General features: G+C 37.5%; 1 protein-coding gene and 1 long non-coding RNA gene across 3 annotated transcripts in view; one reads left to right on the top strand and one right to left on the bottom strand.

Moving 5' to 3' along the window:
* The window catches only part of ARHGEF38 (Rho guanine nucleotide exchange factor 38), a 128,986-nt gene that overhangs the window by 65,854 nt on the left and 42,717 nt on the right, over positions 1-20,415 (bottom strand). For both annotated transcript variants that reach the window (XM_049104806.1, XM_025465803.3), the window contains exon 3: positions 6,096-6,219. In XM_049104806.1, the coding sequence (XP_048960763.1) occupies positions 6,096-6,219 (124 nt within the window). The remainder of the gene's footprint in view (positions 1-6,095; positions 6,220-20,415) is intronic.
* On the top strand, positions 1,509-6,375 carry LOC112671597 (uncharacterized). Its single transcript, XR_003143718.2, has 2 exons — positions 1,509-1,743; positions 6,072-6,375. It is a non-coding gene; the product is annotated as an uncharacterized LOC112671597 (long non-coding RNA).

Raw genomic sequence — 20,415 nt, 5'->3', positions numbered from 1 at the left:
AAAGTCATTTTTGGGATCACTGGTGGCTTAGCAGTTTAGTGCCTGCCTTTGGCCCAGGGTGTGATCCTGGAGACTCAGAATTGAGTCCCACATCGGGCTCCCTGCATGGAGCTTGCTCCTCCCTCTGCCTATGTCTCTGCCTCTCTCTCTCTCTCCACATCTCTGATGAATAAATAAATACAATCTAAAAAAAAGAGTCATTTTCTTCAATCTTCACCTTTATAAGTCCTTAGAGTCCAAGCTCAAAATCCACTTTCCAAATCAAGTTTTTCTTTATCTAAATTGAATGAATCACTGTCCTTGAATCTGTATTAGTTAGCTATTGCTGCAGGAAAAAAAAAATCACCCAAAACTTAAAGGCTTAAAACTCTTGTTTGCTCACAATTCTCTGGAGTGACAATTTGAACAAGGCTCAGCTGGGTTGGCTTGTTCCAGGTGTTGTTTATACATGTGTTTGCAATTTGTAACCAGAGGCCACCTGGCTGAGGAGGCCATGCTCACATCAAAGTCGAAGGCTTCGACTGTGTTGATTGAAATGATTGGGTAGTTTGAGATTTCCCTCTTCCTCAGGAGAGTGGATGTCACAAGGCTGTTGTAGAACATTATTTTGCCACATTTTATTGGTCAAATCAAGCCACAAGGCTAGCCCAGATGTCAAGGGTAGAAAAATTAAAATATGACTCCAACCATTTCTCTTTCATATACACCTTACTGTTATAACTTCCTTTATGTATTTTTCTATCATCTTCCTCAAAGTTGCAACTTATGATTAGTAAATTCAAAAATTGTGAATACATTCGATTGAGGGACACCTGGGTGGCCCAGCAGTTAGGCGCCTGCCTTTGCCTCAGGTCATGATCCTGGGGTCCTTGACAAAATAATGGATTGATATTCTTCTAAAATGTCAAGGTCTTTAAAGATGAGATAAGACTGGGGCACCTGGGTTGCTCAGTGGTTGATCACACCTTTGGCTCAGGGCGTGATCCTGGGGTACTGGGATTGAGTCCCACATCAGGCTCCCTGCAGGGAGCCTGCTTCTCCCTCTGTCTGTGTCTCTGACTCTCTCTCAGTCTAGGTCTCATGAATAAATAAATATTTTTTTTTTAAAAAAGATACATTCGATTGAGTTTTCTCTGTAAACTATAGTATCTTTAAGTTTTTACTTTGAACTTATTTTTTACTTAACAGAAAATTGCAAAATTAGTACTGGTAGTTTACAAATATCCTTCACTCAGCTTCTCTAGGCTTAACAGCTTGTGTAACCAGGGCACCTGGGTCGTTCAGTGGTTGAGCATCTGCCCTTGGCTCAGGTCATGATCCTGGGGTCCTGGAATCGAGTCCTGCATCAGGCTCCCTGCAAGAAGTCTGCTTCTGTCTCTGCCTCTCTCTCTCCATCTCTTATGAATAAATAAATAAAATTAAAAAAAAATCTTGTGTAACCACAGTACAGTTGTCAGAAAGGGAAATAAAGTTTTCTTTATTATTATTACCTAAATTAAACACTGTATTTGAATTTCAATGCTACATTCTTTTACTGTTCTAGAATCTATCCAGGCTTCCACTTGCTTTATTTATTGTTTGTTTGTTTATTCATGAGAGACAGAGAGGCACAGGGAGAAGCAGGCTTCCTGCAGGGAGCCCGATGTGGGACTCAATCCCAGTACCCCAGGATCACGCCCTGAGCCAAAGGCATGATCAACCACTGAGCAACCCAGGTGCCCCAGTCTTACCTCATCTTTAAAGGTAATGTCATCTTTTGACATTTTAGAAGAATATCAATCCATTATTTTGTCAAGGACCTCAGGATCATGACCTGAGGCAAAGGCAGATGCTCAACCACTGAGCCACTCAGATGCCCCTGGCTAAACATTTTTAAATCATTACTGGAATTAATTGGTTCTTTATATGCTCACACTATTATAAACTTGTCATAATTTAACTGTAAACCCTTCTGCTATTGTTGTCGACTCATTAATAACCATTGCCTTACATTTCTCATGGGCCCAAGGTAACTCAGAATTAAAAATAAAAGAGATTAATTTAGGATAACTTCATTTGACCTCATGAAGCCATGCTGCATGAAGTGCTCGGTGTAAACACGCCTTTGTAGCTGCACGTGTTAAACCACATGCACTTGGGCTTAAAGTATAGGTAAGATTTTACCAAGTGGGAAGTGGGAAGAAGGTCAGGAAGAGGGTTCCAAGTAGAAGTAGCAGCATGAACAGAAGCATGGTCAGCAAATACCGAATACCAAGGCTTTAAAATTTGGTGTAGGCATTGCTGCTTCTCCAGCCCATTTCTGTCTTCTGTTTGTCTTCGGGTCAGTCATAGCATTAAGAACCCCATTGTGGATAGCGAGTATGCTGTGTGTTATGTGTTCATGATCAACTTTCTTGAGCAACAGAAAATCAATACTTAATTTTTATTAAACATGCATAGATTAAACACTTGCTTCTGAAAGGGTTTATTGCAAAACAAAGTAAGCGTAACCAGATAATTAAAAAGTTATGGATTTGTATCATAAGATAAATTACCAAATTATTGTAGCAACAGTATCCAGATACTCTGTAGCAGAACTGCAAAGCCTCTATTTCTCAAACAATTTCACTTACATCTAATCTTTTTTTAAAAATTTTATTTATTCAGTTGACACAGAGATAGGGAGAGAGCGTGCATGAGCTGGGGGTGCAGAGGGAGAGGGAGAAATAGACTCTGCTGAACAGGGAGTCCAACACAGGGCTCAATCCCAGAACTCCGAGATCATGACCCAAGCCGAAGGAGGACGCTTAACCTTCCGAGCCACACAAGTGCCCCACATCTACTCTTTAATTCCCTATATGTCCCACTAAAACCCACTGGCTGTTATCCTGGTGGCTTCATGCCTCTCACAGGTCACAGCATGGGCCGCCCATCATAGGCCATGACATACTAGCTGCTATAACCCATGGACATCAGAATCTGTAGCATCAGATACATCTCCTGCCACCACTGAAACAGGAAGCAGTTAGCTTCATGTCCAAATGTTATCTTTTTATCAGCCAGTGCTGTGCTTGCTGTACTTCAAAAGGTTGGGATAGGAGAGATAGACCGTCTTTCAGAGTTTACCATGTGTTATGGTGAGAACTCTATTAAATACACCTGCCTCTTATATTCTATTAGGAGAGACCAGTTAGAAATTGGAGTGCAATGTAGAAGTCTTCCTGAATCTCTGATCCTCCTTAAAAAGGAGACATTCCAGAACAAAGGCTAAACTGGACTGAATGCTACAACAATAGACTATAACCAGGATGTTCTAGGTAAATTAGGTTATTTGTCTCCTTAAGCCTGGAATTGTCTTGGACTCCAGCATATGAAACTACCCCTAAATCTTATTTATGCTTTATTCAACATTTCTCTTGAATCTGACCCTTCTTTTTTATTCTCACTGTATCCACCTTAGCTTAGATACTTGTTACCATATGCCTGCATTATTTATAACCACCTATTTACTAGTCTAGGACTCATTTTCTCCTTCTATCCATTCTCTTCATACTTACCATAGTTTTCCTTCTCCAGAAACTTGTATGTCTCATCACACCCTTGCTGAAAAATCTTTTAATGGCTCCTCAGTACCTGTAGAGTAAATTCCAAATTTGATTCCAAGTATAGTCTGTCTCTATTCTACACTTACAGGTGCATTTCTTCTTTTTAAAGGTTTATTTAGAGAAAGTCCACTTGCTCCTGTGAGAGTAGGGGGGCAGAGGGAGAGACTCTTCAAGCAGACTCCACACTGAGCACAGAGCCCAGTTGGGGCTTGATCTCATAATCCATGAGATCATGACATGAGCTGAAACCAAGAGCTACCCAGGTGCATCTATAGATTCATTTCATTTTTTTCCCCAAGATTTTATTTGAGAGAAACAGACACAGTGGGAGAGAGAGAGATAGAGAAAGAGAGCATGAGCAGAGAGAAGAGGTAGAAGCAGGCTCCCCTCTGAGCTGGGAGCCTGATGCAGGGCTTGATCCCGGGACCCTGAGACCATGACCTGAGCCAAAGGCAGATGCTTAACCGACTGAGCCACACAGACGCCCCCAGATTCATTTCTGATTCACTTCTGCTTCAGATTCATCCTTCACTCCTGTTTGGCTTTATCTCTCGCCATTTCCTAAGCATGACTAGCCATTTAGCATTTGCTGTTCATGCTTTTGTTCATGCTGTTGCTTTCACTTAGTTTTTTAGACCTGGACCTCACTTGTTGAAATCTGGACTAACTGCAAGCCCAAGTTACATCTTCAAGGGTCCTTCTATGATTCTCCATCTAGAAATATTCTTTTTATCCTCTGAAGTTGTCCAGTAGTATAGAAAATAGTCTGATGGTGTATTACACAAATACCTTCAATACAAGGAGCTTTTCAATGGCAAACTTTTGAAGGACAGAATGATCTTTTTAATCTTTTGATACTCCACAATGCCACTCAGTACCTTTATATATGCTGCTATTTAATAACTATTCATTGAGTGAATTAATAAATGGCCAATGAATCCACACTAAAGTAATAATGAATAGAGTCCTTCCTTAGAAAACATATCTACAGCTTATTGAAGACTACGTTAGCTCTGGCTGCCATAACAAAAGACTGAAGGGTGGAAGAGCTTACATAATAGACATTTATTTCTCACATTTCTGCAGGCTGAGAAGTCCAAGATTCAAGTGCCAGCAGATTCAGTTCCTAGTGAGGGCCTCCATCCTGGCTTGCAGGGAGCTGCCGTCTTGTGTCCTCACATAGTGAAGAGGGAGACAGGGAACACTGGTCTCTTTCTTTCCCTATAAGTGTGCTAATCCCATTATGGGGGGAGCCCCCACCCTTATGACTTCATCTAAACCCAAATTACCTCCCAAAGGCCTCACCTCCAAATACCATTACATTGAGGGTTAGGGTTCAACCTATGAATTTTAGGGGAACACAAACATTCAGTACATAATAGGGACACTTAGTCACAAATAATGATTAAATTTAACCCTTCCTGTGGGAGAATCTTTTTGAGTGAGCTGACCTTTCTGTCTATAAAACACTACAAATAGGTTGATTCACCTTTCCATTTATAATCAGTCTTGCTTTGGGTCTTCCATAAATACAAACCAAGATCAATTTCATTGTTGAAACTCTAACTTCCATTAACAAATAAAGACACAATGAACAAAGTATAAAGTGTGAGTGTGTGTTTGTGTCTCTGTATACGTCTCAAAGAAAGTTGATCCACATCAAACTGATAACTGTGATCATTTATATGACAGATAGTGGCAATGATGGAGGTGTTTTATTCTTCTACTCCTGATTTATTTTAAAATCTTTGTAGGAAACATACATTGCATGTTATATGTGAAATAGAAAAATACAAAAAAACAAAAAAGAAAGAAAGAAACCTCAAAGAAGTCTTAGTCTCCATAGCACCCCGATGTGGCTTTTGCCTTCAAAAAGTCCACAATAGTTTTCCTTTTGGAACTCCCAAGAAATAGAATGAATAAAAAAAATTTGGCTCAATGCTTTTTCAATGATCTTTGTATTTTTTCCAAAATCTTACCAGAGTAAGGAAATAATCTATGACTGAGAATAAAAATATATTTGGAAAGCAAATAATATGGAGAAAAAAGGAAAAGTAGAACTTGTGTGTTTTATAAATTATAAAAACCCTTCATGCAAAATATTTTACAATCCCAAAGTCAATGGATTCATAAGTGTAAGATCTGGAAAACACTGTGACTAAAATCAGTAAAGCTATTAAAGTATTTAAATATTTAATTCTTTAAGGATCGAGTAAGTGTTAGCCATAAAACAAAATGAGAGAACATCTGGAAGGCAAAGAGGTTGAAAGATTGAAAATTAAAAAGCAAATGGTGTGCTTAGTGCTACTGTGGGACTTCAGCAAATGGATAGAAACCCATTTGAAGACAAATACAGAGTTTGTGTAATTACAATGAGCCTGAAGATGAGTTTAGCATTTATACATCTCCTGGGAAGCTTGGTGAGTCAGAAACATAAAACCAAAGCACAGGGAGGTTATTAAAATATTATTTCCTGTTGTATTGTAGAACTCGAGAAGAGAATAAACATACCGATTACTTGCATGGCCGGTTCCACGTCTGTTGTGGCCTCTTCCAACAATGACAGCAGCTTGGCTGATATCTGATGCACAGATTCAATGTTGCTAAACAAGCTATCCACGTCCAGCCGATCAATCTGAAGAAACACAAACACTGAACACAGCTGATGGAGAGAGACACACTGTATTTAGGATGTTTTCTCCTGCTAAACGGTCAGCATCTTATATGCCAGCCCATGCTGCTTCCATTGACCATTGCAGTAAACATTCTTATTTGGGATTTTTAAAGTAAATGTGCAGTTTTTCATGCAAGAAAAAGGAGGGGGGAGGGAGATATTGTATCCGTTCCATCTGCCTTTTTCTTCATTTTGACCAAGTATTTAATGAGTCAAATGCACATATACATATTCCTATAAAACCAGAGTATGAAGAAGATTTAGGCCACCTAATCAGTATTTTTATTAACTGCCATCTATGAGAGTATGTACTAGTGTGTATGAATTTAGAACACTTTAATGCTTATACAGCAGAAGTCAGACCTTTCTCTAGGCAAGTAACTATTTTCAAAGCTGTTTTAAAACCACAGATGTTCTAAAAGCGATGACAAGTAGATGTGCTGAGTTGCTTCCTGCCTTTTTTCTTGAAAGAAATGTGAATGGAAATTTCACCAAACATGTTCTACTAATTAAAGATTCATCATATTTTGTAACCCATGCATGGCCTCAAAAACCAGTATAATCATTCCTAGATAGAGCTGGTGCTTATAATATTTTATTTATTCATTCATCTCTCCTTTATTAACTATTTCCTGAGGGCCTTCTATGTATCAAGAATTGTAATAGAAACCGAACTATGTCATAGGCACTGGATGATTAGTAGAGGGATGGCCAACCACCCTAACCTAAGTGAGACATGTGCCCTCATTTTGCTGGATCTTATTCTAAATCTTTTTCTCAAGTTTAAGTCTTATCTTTCATAATCAAATAGTGTCTTGTTGGCTCATGAAGAGATTGGTACAGGCTCTACTGGGCTACCACAGAGAATAGGAATAGGTGCCTTTATCCATGGCTTACTGCTATATGTGAGGTCATAGATATATAATCAGTCATCAATCATCAAGTAATGGAAGGGCTTCACAGGTGGAAAGCAGCGTTGCTGGTTCCAGACCAGATCAGCATATTAGGAGTGAGAGAGACAGCGAGTTCAGCTAAGGACCAAAAAAGGAGGCCAAGAAATTAAGGGAATTTAGGGACAAGGGATACAGGGGAAAAGGCAAATGTGGAGGAATCTGGAGATGAACATTGACACTTAGCTTCTTCCTCAGGCTCTCAGAATCTTCTCTTTGAGTGTGCTAAGTCTGTGGTGAGGAGAGTGGGGGGAGGAGGCAGGTTGCTCATCTTTTTATTCGATCCTTTTTTGGCGTTGACTCATCTGTCATTCCCCATACCACAGAAATATTATTTTGATAAGGATAATCTGTTATTAAATGTGAAGTATTGCTTTGCATTCCACCTTGTTTAAAATTTGGTGACTGTGTCAGTTATTTTTTATGCAATATGATCTAGCTATCCACATTCCTCCCAACCATCTTGGGAAATTCCTCACCTTCCTATCATCAGTCTTGTCCTCAAGAAAACTCTCAGCCTCATTTGTAATCAAATTCCACATGATTCTATGTAGTGGGTTTATTTCAATGTTTTAAGTATTATTTAATTTTATATTTAAATTTTTATTTATTTATTTATTTTTTTATATTTAAAATTTTAAATTTAAAAAACTTTTTATGTATTCTAAAAGAAACCGTATCTCCACACTATATTATTACATTGCAATCATTATTAGCTCCTAAGGTATCTAAATATCTCACAAAATATTCCTTTAAGTGCTCATTTTAATTGGATAGGGCACATATGGCTCTTTTGTCTGAAATCTGTGGATATCCAAGACTTTCAATTTCTATTTTACAAAATATATTTAATATTATACAAAATATCAAAAGGGCAGATTAACAGTCACATCACTCTTCTTGTTAAATTTAAATGGTTAAAAATGTCACATATTTCTGAGTACCACTGATTTAACATATTATTTATTCTAAGGAATGGTCTTATGCATTGGGTTTTAATTAAATTGCAATGGGGTACATTTGCATAGTGAAAAATATGTTTTCCAAAAATTGTATATGAATCAAGTTTTTTGGAAAGAGATAGAAGGAGAGAGAGAGAAAGAGAGAGAGAGAGAGAGAGAGTCCTAAGCAGACTCCATGCTGAGGGTTAGAGGCTGACTCAGCGCTCCATCTCATGACCCTGAGATCACAATCTGAGCCAAAACCAAGGGTCAGACACTCAACCCTCTGAACCACCCAGGTGGCCCCAGATTGGTTCATTCTGGATGTACTGGTTGAATTTTTCTTAAAATCATATTTTGAAATGAATCCTTCTAATAAAAAATTTCTTTCTCAATTTGCTTGCTTTTGTAATTGATACAGTTTATTATTATTTCATTTTGAAATTATTATTTCATTTTGTTGTGAAAACGTTATTCTGAAAAGTTTAAATACTTTGTATTTATTATTTCATATATCACTGCAGCTTCTCTGTAAGATATGAACTAGTTTGAAGATAGGGAAGTTCATATGGAGTGAAGAGAGGTGCCATGCTCAAAATTATGAAGTGCAGGAGAGAACTGGAACTGGAAATTGACCTTTCAACTATACTTTAGTCCATTACCAGCAAGTGCTGATAGAATATTTTGCCATCTCTAGATTTTTTGGTTTGTTTCTGAGTTTTTCACTAGGTTGTCACTTCTACAATTTATTTCTCAAGGTCAGAATCTTGCATATCTGTCTAATGTAGATTTTAAATTCATCTTGCAAGGATTTAATTCTATATTCTATCTATAATCTTAGCTCAATGTAGCAAATACTAAGGAACAAAAATATAGCATCACTGTCATTCTTTTTGAAGGACAGAAAGGATTAAAACATCAATTGGCCTGTATCACCCTGGGCTCCTGGGGATTCTGTGAATCATAAAATAAATTTTCATTCAGTTATTGCTTTGCCAGGAACAAACAAATGTCTGATCCAAATAGGCTTTTAAAACTGGTAGATGACTTTATAATTATTGATATAAATTCAAAGGAGCATTTATATACATTTATTAATCATTTACTAGAAACAGGCAATGCTCTAAAAGCTTAAGTTGAGTTAAATTTTAAATGGATTAAAATTTATTTTTTGGAAAAAAGATTTAGTCTAAGTATACATTATCTTAAGCAAAGCCAATTCATAATAATTTAAAAGTACAAAACAGAAAAATTAAAGGTTAGTGTTTCTGGTGGCAACTGAATGCTTTACAAACATATTCATCACAGGATATGCTTCAAATGGCAAGTTCTCATTACACTTAAATAATGCTGAACTTACAGTTTCATGTATGCAAAACTCCCCAGGTATAAATATCTAAGTAAAGGAAAACATACCTATAACATTTTATCAAATCAGAGGTCATAATCACTGGTGTAGAATTACTTGGTACCCCACCAACACCTTACACCCACTGTGTTCAAAACATTCCTTGCATTTTCCTGCATTCACATCCTAGCCTGAGCTCTCCCTTTTGCTCGCAAATGCTTTGCCCTCATGTTACCTTGCAACATTCTACCTGTCTGAAATGAAGATGGTAAAGATAGTGTTCGTCCAGTAGTTTTGCCCATCTCTCTGTCCTCTCTGTTGCTTTCTTTGGGGGGGGGGGGGAAGCTCCAGCTCCCTAACTCTATCTGATCTGATGGAATTGTCAATTATGATGCCTACCCTCTTCCCCACTCGCTGCAGGGTGGGCATGTGACCTAGCTGGCCATAAGGATTGGCCCAGATTGGGCAGTTTCTCAAGCAGAGCCAATGAGAATCTTCCCTGATTTTTAATGAATGGTTGTTGGGAAACAGAAAGGCCTGGACTGTAAGTCTTAAGTAGTAAGTTTCCATGTTTAGCAGCCATCTTTTGTGGAAAGTTTCTGATCAAGTCAATAAAGAGAGAGGGAAGGCTAAGCTTAGATTTCCCTTGCCTAAAGCAAGACATCCTTATTACAGAAGCTAATAAATCACCTTTTTATTTATGATGGTTTGATTTTTATTTGTTACCTGTAACCAACAAGGGAGTAATACACTTTCTTTATTTCTAGCCCTAAATCTTACTTCTTCTTAAGAAAACGTTCCTGCTCCTTTGATTAAAATTAACGTTTCCTTCTCCTTTGCTTCCATGACTTTTTCTTTGCATGACTCAATGCTGATTATGAAGCCCACCATATATGCAGGGATATTTATTAATTTATCTGTCTCTATGTCAAAACTGAGCTCCTCCAGGACATTTGTCTTTGTGAGGTATTTGAAAGCCCCCACTGTATCTAATGTACTACTAGGCACATACCTAGTTACCAAATAGAGGTTTGAACATTTAAATGGAATCTAATCACTAAATTCAAATGATGTAGTTACTCTGTGGGAGCCATCAATAAATGTTCCTCATAATCACTCTACTGGGCTCTGAATAACAAGTACAGTATAAAGAGATCAAAAGTGGTTTGAAGAAGACAAATCAAAATCACCTCATTTGATTGTTAAAAATATCACATGATGTGGATCTTTTATAACTTTCTACTTAATTTTATCTACGAAGCCCAACTGTTGTACTAGGTTTGGCTATTAGAATACCTGGAAAATTTGCTGACAAAGGCCAAATTTCCCCTGAGTTTACACTTGGGAAATGCCTGTTTATTGTTTTCTGTTTAATGAGCCCTGGGACATTCAGCCTACAACCCAGTCACAGGAAGAATAACTAAACATTCTTAGGTGTCATGCAGACCTCCAACCACAGACACCTTTAAAGGTGAATATTGAAAAGAAATCTAGGAACAAACTCTTAAAAAACCCCACTATTATTATAAAAGTCGTTCATGTTCATTGTAGAAAATTAAAGATGGGCAGATAAGTAAATGAAAGACAACACAATCACCTAGAATTCTACTGCATGGCAAGAACCACTGATACTCTGAGGTATGTCCTGCTAAAATTATTTTTCTCTCTCTCAGTGTGTGCATCTGCACAAAAGATTTATATACTTCAAATAATGTTTTAAATTTTGTCTTTTTTAGGGGTGCCTGGGTGGCTCAGTTGGTTAAGCATCTGCTTTAGGATCAGATCATGGTCCTGGGACGGAACCCCATGTGGGGCTCTCTGCTTAGTGGGGAGCCTGCTTCTCCCCCTCCCTCTGCTGCTCCCCCTGCTTGTGGTCTCTCTCTCTCAACTAAATACAAATAAAATCTGGGACGCCTGGGTGGCTCTGCGGTTTAGCACCGCCTTCGGCCCAGGTCATGATCCCTGGGTCCTGGGATCGAGTCCCAGATCGGGCTCCCTGCATGGAGCCTGCTTCTCCCTCTGCCTGTGTCTCTGCCTCTCTCTCTGTGTCTCTCATGAAAAAATAAATAAAATCTTTAAAAATAAATAAATAAAAATAAAATCTTTAAAATAAAACTTGTCTTATTTAAACTTTAACAGGAACATCTTTTTATGTCATTAATCTTCCTCAGTTGCACCATTTTTAATGTCAACATTATGTAGAAATACTTTATTTAGCCAGTCACTAAATCTTTGAAATCTAAATAGAATGTCACTTTCGTTATTATAAGCAGCTCTCCTAGCTAAAACCTGGTTTACACACCTGATTATTTCCATCTGATAAACTGCATAAGTATAACTGCTGAGCTAAAGTTGTTGGTATTTCTTAAGGCTTTTAGCAAGTCTTGGTGAATTATAGCAGCAACTACAAACATTGTTTTTCTTCTAATAACCAGTGGATTAAAAGCCCTCAATTGGGTATTACTGTCCTGACCTCAATTTAGAAATATCTTTTTAAGCTTCTATTTTGGTGATCAAAATCACACAATTTTAGAATTACAAACACACACAACAATTGTAGAAGACAGAAGACAATAAATAGCATTGATTTTGCAGGTCATGGTGATTACCATCAGTCAAATATTTCTCTGGAAACTGTTTCTGGACAAGACTTCAAGGTTTCTATTTGATGCAGTAAATCTAGGTTCAACATAGGTTCCAATATCATGCCCTTAGTTAGAATTCATATTGAGGAAATCCACCTTGAACATCATCTGACTCCGTCTAACAGAACACTGGTCCCATCCACCCCTTCTACAAGGCATTTCCATGCACAGTATTATGAAGAGACCTAGGTGTGTTCCCTAGATTAATTTCTCCATTATTAATCCTGGAAGCTATAAGCCAAATGATATTAAGACGCTAACTGTAAAAAATAAGAGGAAGACGGAGGAAAGCTGAAAAAATCTAAAAGCCTACAAGAAGTGGAAACCCAATGGGCCATTCTGAGAGTAAAGAACCAGGTCTTGTTTTATTTTTTACTGAGATAATTGAGAAGGAAAGGCTTGCGAGACAGAAATTGCAGCAAGAGGAAGAGAGGATGTTGGCAGAAGGCCCTGGCAACCACAGGGCTAGGATAATTATCTAATTATCAGGGCATTTACTCAGACAGTTGGCTTCTAGATTACAAAGCTTTTCAGGGTAAACTAGCCATTATTTCATCAGGTTTCTCAAAACTACTGATTTGTGTGTGTGAGATTTCCTGCTGTGAAACTAGATTCTAAACTGGCTAATTGAGTCAAACTATAAATTGAATCAATATCATGGCTAGACAGCAAGTCTTAGGACTAATCTTGCAGCTAAATGCCCAACTTACCCGATAACTACCTGGAAACATTCCAGGCCAGAAGACGTAATGTGGACAGACCTCTATCAGAGATGTCAATTTCTTGGCAGAAAATGAAGTTGGGATTCTGGGACAGAGATCTCATTCAGCTTGTGCCAGAGGAAAAGCAGAGGTGAGTGAAAGCAGGCCAGAGACTGGTCAAATTTAAGAAATTCCCGGGGCCTCTGAGAAAGGGCACTCTATGTAGTGACTGAACCACCGAATTCCAGACTCCAAACCCCAAGGTCATGACAAGTTCACTCTGGGTCACTTGGTCTCTGGATATCAATAGTTTAACCACATTATCTCCTGTGAGACTTTTCTTGTGACTCCATAGAACTCTACCAGGTTCTACTTTGTGCTTCTGAAAAAGCCTCTAAACTCATCTTTATTCCTGATTCTCCAAATTAGCTTGCCTGATACTTTCAGCCTTTCATAACCATACATTTAATGAGGTTTACAACCATGATGAACTCTCTTCATTTTTTAAAAATATTTTATTTATTTATTCATGAGAGACACACACAGAGAGGCAGAGACATAAGCAGAAGGAGAGGCAGGCTCCCTGAGGGGAGCCCACTGTGGGACTCCATCCCAAAACTCCAGGATCACGCCCAAGCCAAAGGCAGACATTCAACCACTGAGCCACCCAGGCATCCTGAATTCTCTTCCTTTAAAACATTCAGTTCTTCCCAGTTGCCTACAGAAAGACTCCAGATTCCTCAGATTGACAGTTTTGTCTGGCCAAGACCTATCTTGTCTTACTCTGATTATTTTTATTTTATAAGAACCATCTGCCCCAATCAAAAGGAATGGCTTGTCCTCACACTTGCCATATGGTAGCTCACTTAAAACTTCTGTGCCTGCAACTCTCGGGCTCTTGTACTGCTCTCCTGACCATGCCTTTGCTTAACCCGTGGTTATTTGGTATAGATTCTATCCCTTCTCCAGAACTTCCCAGGCCATTCACACAACCTGAAGTCATTCATAAAGAGTCAAAAGCAATTATTTCTTTTCATGTCCCAGACACTGTATTAGGTCTTGGGGATACAGCCACGAGCAAATGAGACAAAAATCCATGCCTCTTAAAGGAGATAAGTAAAAGAGATAAATAAGAAAAATATATGGTATATAGCTAGGGTTAATGCTATAGGGATAAAATAAAGCAAAGAAAGGGAGATGGGGAACTTGGGAAAAGCTGAAGCACTGGGAATGCCTTACTCAAATCCCCTTGGTCCTAAATGTTCTTACATACATTGGAGGGCTTCCTGCTGCTAGTATCTTTGATTCTCTATCTAAAAGTTTTCTCTGACCACAGCTTCCTGCTCTGTCTACACACAGAGAAGTCCAGGATGTTGGGAATGAACACTTCCAGAAACATCTCTCATCTCTCAAACAATGTCTAACAGGAATTGATGGATTAATACCCTTCACATGACACAACTCTGAGGTGTGTTCTGTGTTGTGCCTGAGAGCTGCCAATGGAATATGAGCCCCAGTGGGTTTCAGAAACAATCTGTTCCTGAATAGACTCTGTATTGTCTTCTTTTTCTTCTCTGTTTCATTTCCTTATTTCTTTACTGCTCTTTCAGGGGATCATCTCTCAAATAAATGACTCACTCTAAAATGCTTTTTATTTGGAGCTGCTTCTGAGGGAATGCAGTATAAGACAGAGTGAAGTGACCAAGGAATGTTTTACTGGGTGAAAACATGATGGAGGAGAAGGAGCAAGCCATGAAGTTTTCTAGGGGAAGGACATTCAAGGCAAAGAAAAGAGCAAAGGGCTTGAAACAATTGTGTTCCTGGTTTGTTCATTGAACACAGAGAAAGCCAAAATGTAGAAATAGGAGAGCTGAAGGAATCAGCTTCAGCTTATGTAAACCCTCATAGGTCATCATGAGAACGTTAGGTTTAATCAGAATGAGATGAAAAGCTATTGGAAGGTTTTGAGTAGAAAAGGAACATGATCTGACTGATATTTTTAGAAGAATCACACTGTCTATTTGAGACAAGGATGGAAAAAGAGAGATGGGTCATGAGGCAGGTAGGTGGTTACTGACGGGTTCTTGAATCAGAGTGGAAGTAATGGAGGAGGTGAGAAGAGGTCTAATTCTGCATAAATTTTGAAGGCAGAGCTAATAGAATTTGATAGTAGATCCAATATGGAGTTTAGGAGAAAAAAAAGTCAAGGTTAACACCAGGGTTTTTTGCTTAAGCATCTGGAAGAACAAAGCTGCCATCTACAAAGGTGGGAAAGACTGCACAGTGAGCACATTTTAAAGGGAAATTTAGGAGTTCATCTTTGGACTAATGTTAAGTTGGAGACACTTTGTAGACCATGACATAGAGATTTGACTGGGGAGTTGGCTATAAGCTCAACATACTTTCAGGGAAAACATCTAGGCTGGAGATAAACATTTGTCAACCATTAGCATGTAGGTGGGATTTAATGGCATGAAACTGGATCAGATCCTCAACAGAGTGAATGTAGACAAAAAAGAGAAGAGGGCCACAGGCTGAGCCTTAATCTAGTTTGGTGTTTACAGAAGTTGGAGAAGTATGAGGAAACCAGATTTATGTGGAGTCTTGGGAGGCAGAAAAAGAAAATTTTTCTATCAAATGCTGTTAAGAGGCCAGGGAAGTGAGTGTCTCTTTCTGATAATGTCTAAAGCAATTGTTTGCTGCATAACTAATTAGCATAACTAATCATGAACCACCTTCTGTTGTGATCATTTCTAGCATCGCCTTGAAATATATCTTTAATTGTTATTTGGCTTTTTATGTGTTTATAAGTCATTTTCTTGACCAGGTTATAAACTCTTCTAGGGCAGGACTATGACATAAATTTCCTTGATTCCCATGCAGAACTCAGCAGAGGCATTGTATGCAATAGACACTTGACAAACATTTAATCTTTTAATTTGCATTTTCAACTAAAATACCACATTCTTCATGAAATATTGCCTAGTTAATCTGTCTGAAAGTGATCTGTCCCTTCCGTGAACTCCAATAGCACTTATTGTCTGCACTTATCAATTATTGCTTTGCATTACACATTGTCTTTTCATAGCTGTGAGTCTTGTCACCTCTAACTAGGGATCCTTAGTCTTCGATGGTAAGAATGAGTTTCACATGTCTTTATATATTCTAAATAGTCTAAAATTAATTAATTAATTAATTCATGTAATCATCAACCTTGTCTGTATCCAAAGTGCCTTAAATCAGTTCTTACTAATAAATACTTCTTTCCCCAATATATGCTTTCTTTCTGACCCAGCACAGTCTTTGGAGTACAAGATTTATGGCCCTGTACTGACTTGCACAGCCATATTGATCTCTGCCTAAGCAAAGCTCTCCACCATCTCTGGCATTTCATTTCGAGGTTTATAGAATCATTATAATAATTACAGCCACTGAATTTTTGTTGTTTATTTTCACAAATAAAAGCAAATTAAAATAGTGGTTTATGCAACTCAGTTCTGAGAAATGAGGTGATGAGCACAAGATCATGCTACCCAGGCTGAAGGGATGACTTTCCTAGATATTACAACATCTGTCTATCACATCTCTCTTTTTTCTTTTCTTTTCTTTTCTTTTTTCAATTCTGGATGTTCCAATCTCTGCACTGAACTGGAAAATTCATTCATTTATCTCCTCACTTGGCCCAGCAGGTTTTGATCTGGAATATAGATTATAAAAATTAGAGAAAACTGAAGTTGCTCTAAAAATGGAACTTATGAGGTGCTTATAAATGTAACAACACAGAGGAAAGCTTCCAACATAAAACTGTAATACAAGGATTAAAAAAATCCCTCATTTTTTGAGCTGAGCGAGGTTTTCTGAACAAAGATAAGAGTTTTCCTACCCATAAAAAGAATTTTCACATACTAGAATATTGATATATCAGTTCCATACCCAACTAAATCTGAATCCAGTCTGACAGGCTTCCAAGATGACAAGACAGAAAATTCCCTCCCAAGGAAAATAGGAAAGTGAACAGTGATGACTCTGTCAGTACTTGAGAAAGAGGCCAGTTACATATTATATATTAATGCAGTCACTTTGTGGTTGGCAGCACCATTTTTTACTTGTGTGATTTTTATTTTTAAATTTAACACTGCATAACTATAATCTTCTCCAGCACAGAAAAACTGTTATTTTTTATTTTTTAATTTTTTTAAGTAAGCTCTATACCTAACACGGGGCTCAAACGCACAACCCCAATATCAAGAGTTGCATGCTCCACCTACTGAGCCAGTCAGGTGCCCCAAGAAACTTCCTTTACTAATAAATGTTTTAAAAAGTTAAAAAAAAAAAGTCGTTGATTTTTTTTTCTGACTTTTCTAATATGATTTCAAGTATCTAACCTTATCATGGGATAACAATGACTCATTATGTAATAAGTGTTTGAGTTTTACAAAGGGGATGAAAACTAAGTCTTTGATTAAAAAAATAAATAAAGGTGTGGCCATTTAGATCATGGGATTTTTCATTAACCATGAAAATTAGTATTTTAATTAACTGAAAAATATGTGTATTGATATTTAAAGCAGACTTCCAGCAAGAGTATAATATTTTAAAATAAGCACATTAGCTTAGAAAAGCCAAGAAGAGGAAGAATCAGCAATTCAAATGTATTTCTCTGAGTCATTGGTCCCAGCATCTCAATTATAGTTAGCTTGAGTTGCTTTGATTTTCTCACATTTTTACTTAATATAATGACCAGAATTCCTGTTTATGCTCTGCTTTCTGACTTTCTGTGAGCAGCTTTTGTTTTCATATTATCAGCCTAGCTTTCTTTGATCTCTGCCCTCTGAAGTCTGTGAAGTCCTGTGACTGAGGAGTTTGACCTCAGGAACTGCTAGACCATATGGAGAAGGGACTAGATTAAGTAGGACAGGGAAGTGAAAGAAGGATTTAGTGGGGTTTCCCCTACATTTGTTTTATAATCTAGAAGGATTTCTGGTATTCCAAGCATAGCACGAGAAAGAGCCAAGATGCACAATAAATTATTTGTTTTCAAGATTTTATTTATTTATTTATTTGAGAGAGAGAGAGTGAGAGAGAGCTTGTGAGCATGTGAGCAGGAGTGGCAATGGGGAGGAGCAGAGAGGGAGGCAGAGAGAGAGTGATTCTCTAGCTGATTCTGTGCTAAGTATGGAGCCCCACATGGGGCTCAATCTCATGACCCTGATATCAGGGCCTGAGATGAAACCAAGAGTTAGACACTCAATGGACTGAGCCATCCTGGTGCCCTGATATACAGGAAATTATTATATACTATAGAGTTTCTTCTAAACAACCTAATGCATGTCCTTAACTAAAAATGTAGTTTCTATCTTTCTGAAGCTACAATAAAAAGAGAGTGAACTGAAAAGTTTGACAAAAATCAAGGTAGAGTCAGAGGAAATGATTTTGTTCTTACATATATAATTTTATGTATTTATTTATTTATTTATTTTTAATTTTTTTAACGTATTTATTTAAAAGGATCATGTGGTTAAAAAGGGAAAGGAAGTGAGAAAAAAATAAGGGCATTATATTTTTAATTAAACTTTTAATTTTAAAATATAATTATAGATTCACACGCATTAAAAAAATAATACAGAGGGATCCTGTGTCTCCTTTACCAGTTTCCCCAATTGTAATAGCTTGCAGAAGTGTAGTACACATGCATTGGATTTTGGTATGGTATCAAAGAACATACTAAGAATGGAGTATGGTGACTATTTGCATAAATAAGACATGTATACGAGAAATTAACATCCTGATTCCACTTAGTTCAGGGCAGTTTCTATGGAGGAAACAGAGTTTTAGAAAGTAGTTGACTTTAAGAAATAATATATGGTCAATGTGCCAACGTGAAATATTTTTGAGGCCTAGAATACATCTGAAAATTTTGGAAGTTAACAGAGACATGAAGAGTAGCTGGGTGATTATATGAGGCCAGAATTAACATCAAAACCAGACAATGATATTATAGGAAAAGAAAACTGTGGACCAATATTTCTCATGAATACTGATGCAAAATATTAATCCTCCACAAAATATTAACAAATTGAATCCAACAATGTATATAAAGAATTCTACATCACAACCGAGAGGGATTTATTCCAAATATACAAGGCTGGCTCAATATTCAAAAATCAATCAATGTCATTCGTCACATCATCAAATTAAAAAAGAAAAATTACAGGATCATATCAGTAGATCCAGAAAAAGCATTTGACAAAACCCAATACCCATTTATAATGACTCTCAATAACCTAGGAATAGAGAAGAATTTCCTCAATTTGATAAAGAATTTCAACAAAAACCCTGCAGCTAATATTATGCTTAATGTTGAGAAATGTGAAGCATTCTCAGGAAGATCAGGTATAAGGCAAGGATGTCTCCTCTTATCACTCCTTTTCAACATTGTACTGGAAGCTCTAGCTAATGCAATAAGACACAAAGGAAAACAAATGGGGGCACCTGGATGGCTCAGCAGTTGAGCGTCTGCCTTTGGCTCAGGTAGTGATCCCGGGGTCCTGGGATCTAGTCCCACATGGGGCTCCCTGAAGGAAGCCTCCTTCTCCCTCTGCCTACCTATGTCTCTGCCTCTCTCTGTGTCTTTCATGAATAAATAAATAAAACTTAAAAAAAAAAAACAGAAAGAAAGCAAAACATACACAGATTGGGTAGGAGGACATAAAACTCTCTTTGCTCCCAGGTGACATGATAGTCTATGTAGAAAATCCAGAAAAACCCCCCAGAAACAAAAAAAAAAACCCTCCAGGAACCGATACATGATCACAATGAGTTTGCAGAATATAGAGTTAATATGCAAAAGTCAATTGCTTTTCTGTATACTAGCAATGGACAAGTGGAATTTAAAATTAAAAACACAATACCATTACATTAGGACTTCAAAAATTGAAATGCTTAGATATAAATCTATCAAAATCTGTACAGGACTTATACGAGGAAACTATAAAACTTTGATGAACAAAATTAAATAACTAAATAAATGAAGAGCTATTTCAAGTTTATGTATAGGAAGACTCAGATTGTCAAGTTGTCAGTTCTTATCAACTTGATCTATAGATTCAATGCAATCATAGTCAAAATCCCAGCATGTTATTTTGTGGATATTGATAAACTAATTATAAAGTTTATATGGAGGGATGCCTGGGTGGCTCAGTCGGTTAAGCATCTGCCTTGGGCTTCGGGGGCTCTTCCCCCTCCCCTGCTAATTTGTACTCTTTCTCTCTCTCAAATAGGTAACTAAAATCTTAAAAAAAAAAAAAGTTTATATGGAGAGGCAAAGACCTAGAATAGTCAACTCAGTTTTGAAAGAGAAGAATAAAGTTGGAAGATTGACATTACCTGGCTTCAAAACTTACTATTAAAGCTACAGTAATTAAGACAGTGTAGTATTGGCAAAAGATAAGGCAAATAGATCAATGGAACAGAATAGAGAGCTCAGAAATACACCCACATAAACGTAGTCAACTGATATTTGACAAAGGAGTAAAGGCAATACAATGGAGCAAAGGTAGTCTTCTCAAAAAC

The sequence above is a fragment of the Canis lupus genome, chromosome 32 (assembly GCF_003254725.2).
Source record: "Canis lupus dingo isolate Sandy chromosome 32, ASM325472v2, whole genome shotgun sequence".
NCBI lineage: Eukaryota > Metazoa > Chordata > Mammalia > Carnivora > Canidae > Canis > Canis lupus.
Note: the sequence above shows the minus strand (reverse complement) of the source record. Positions and strands in the feature narration are given on the sequence as shown.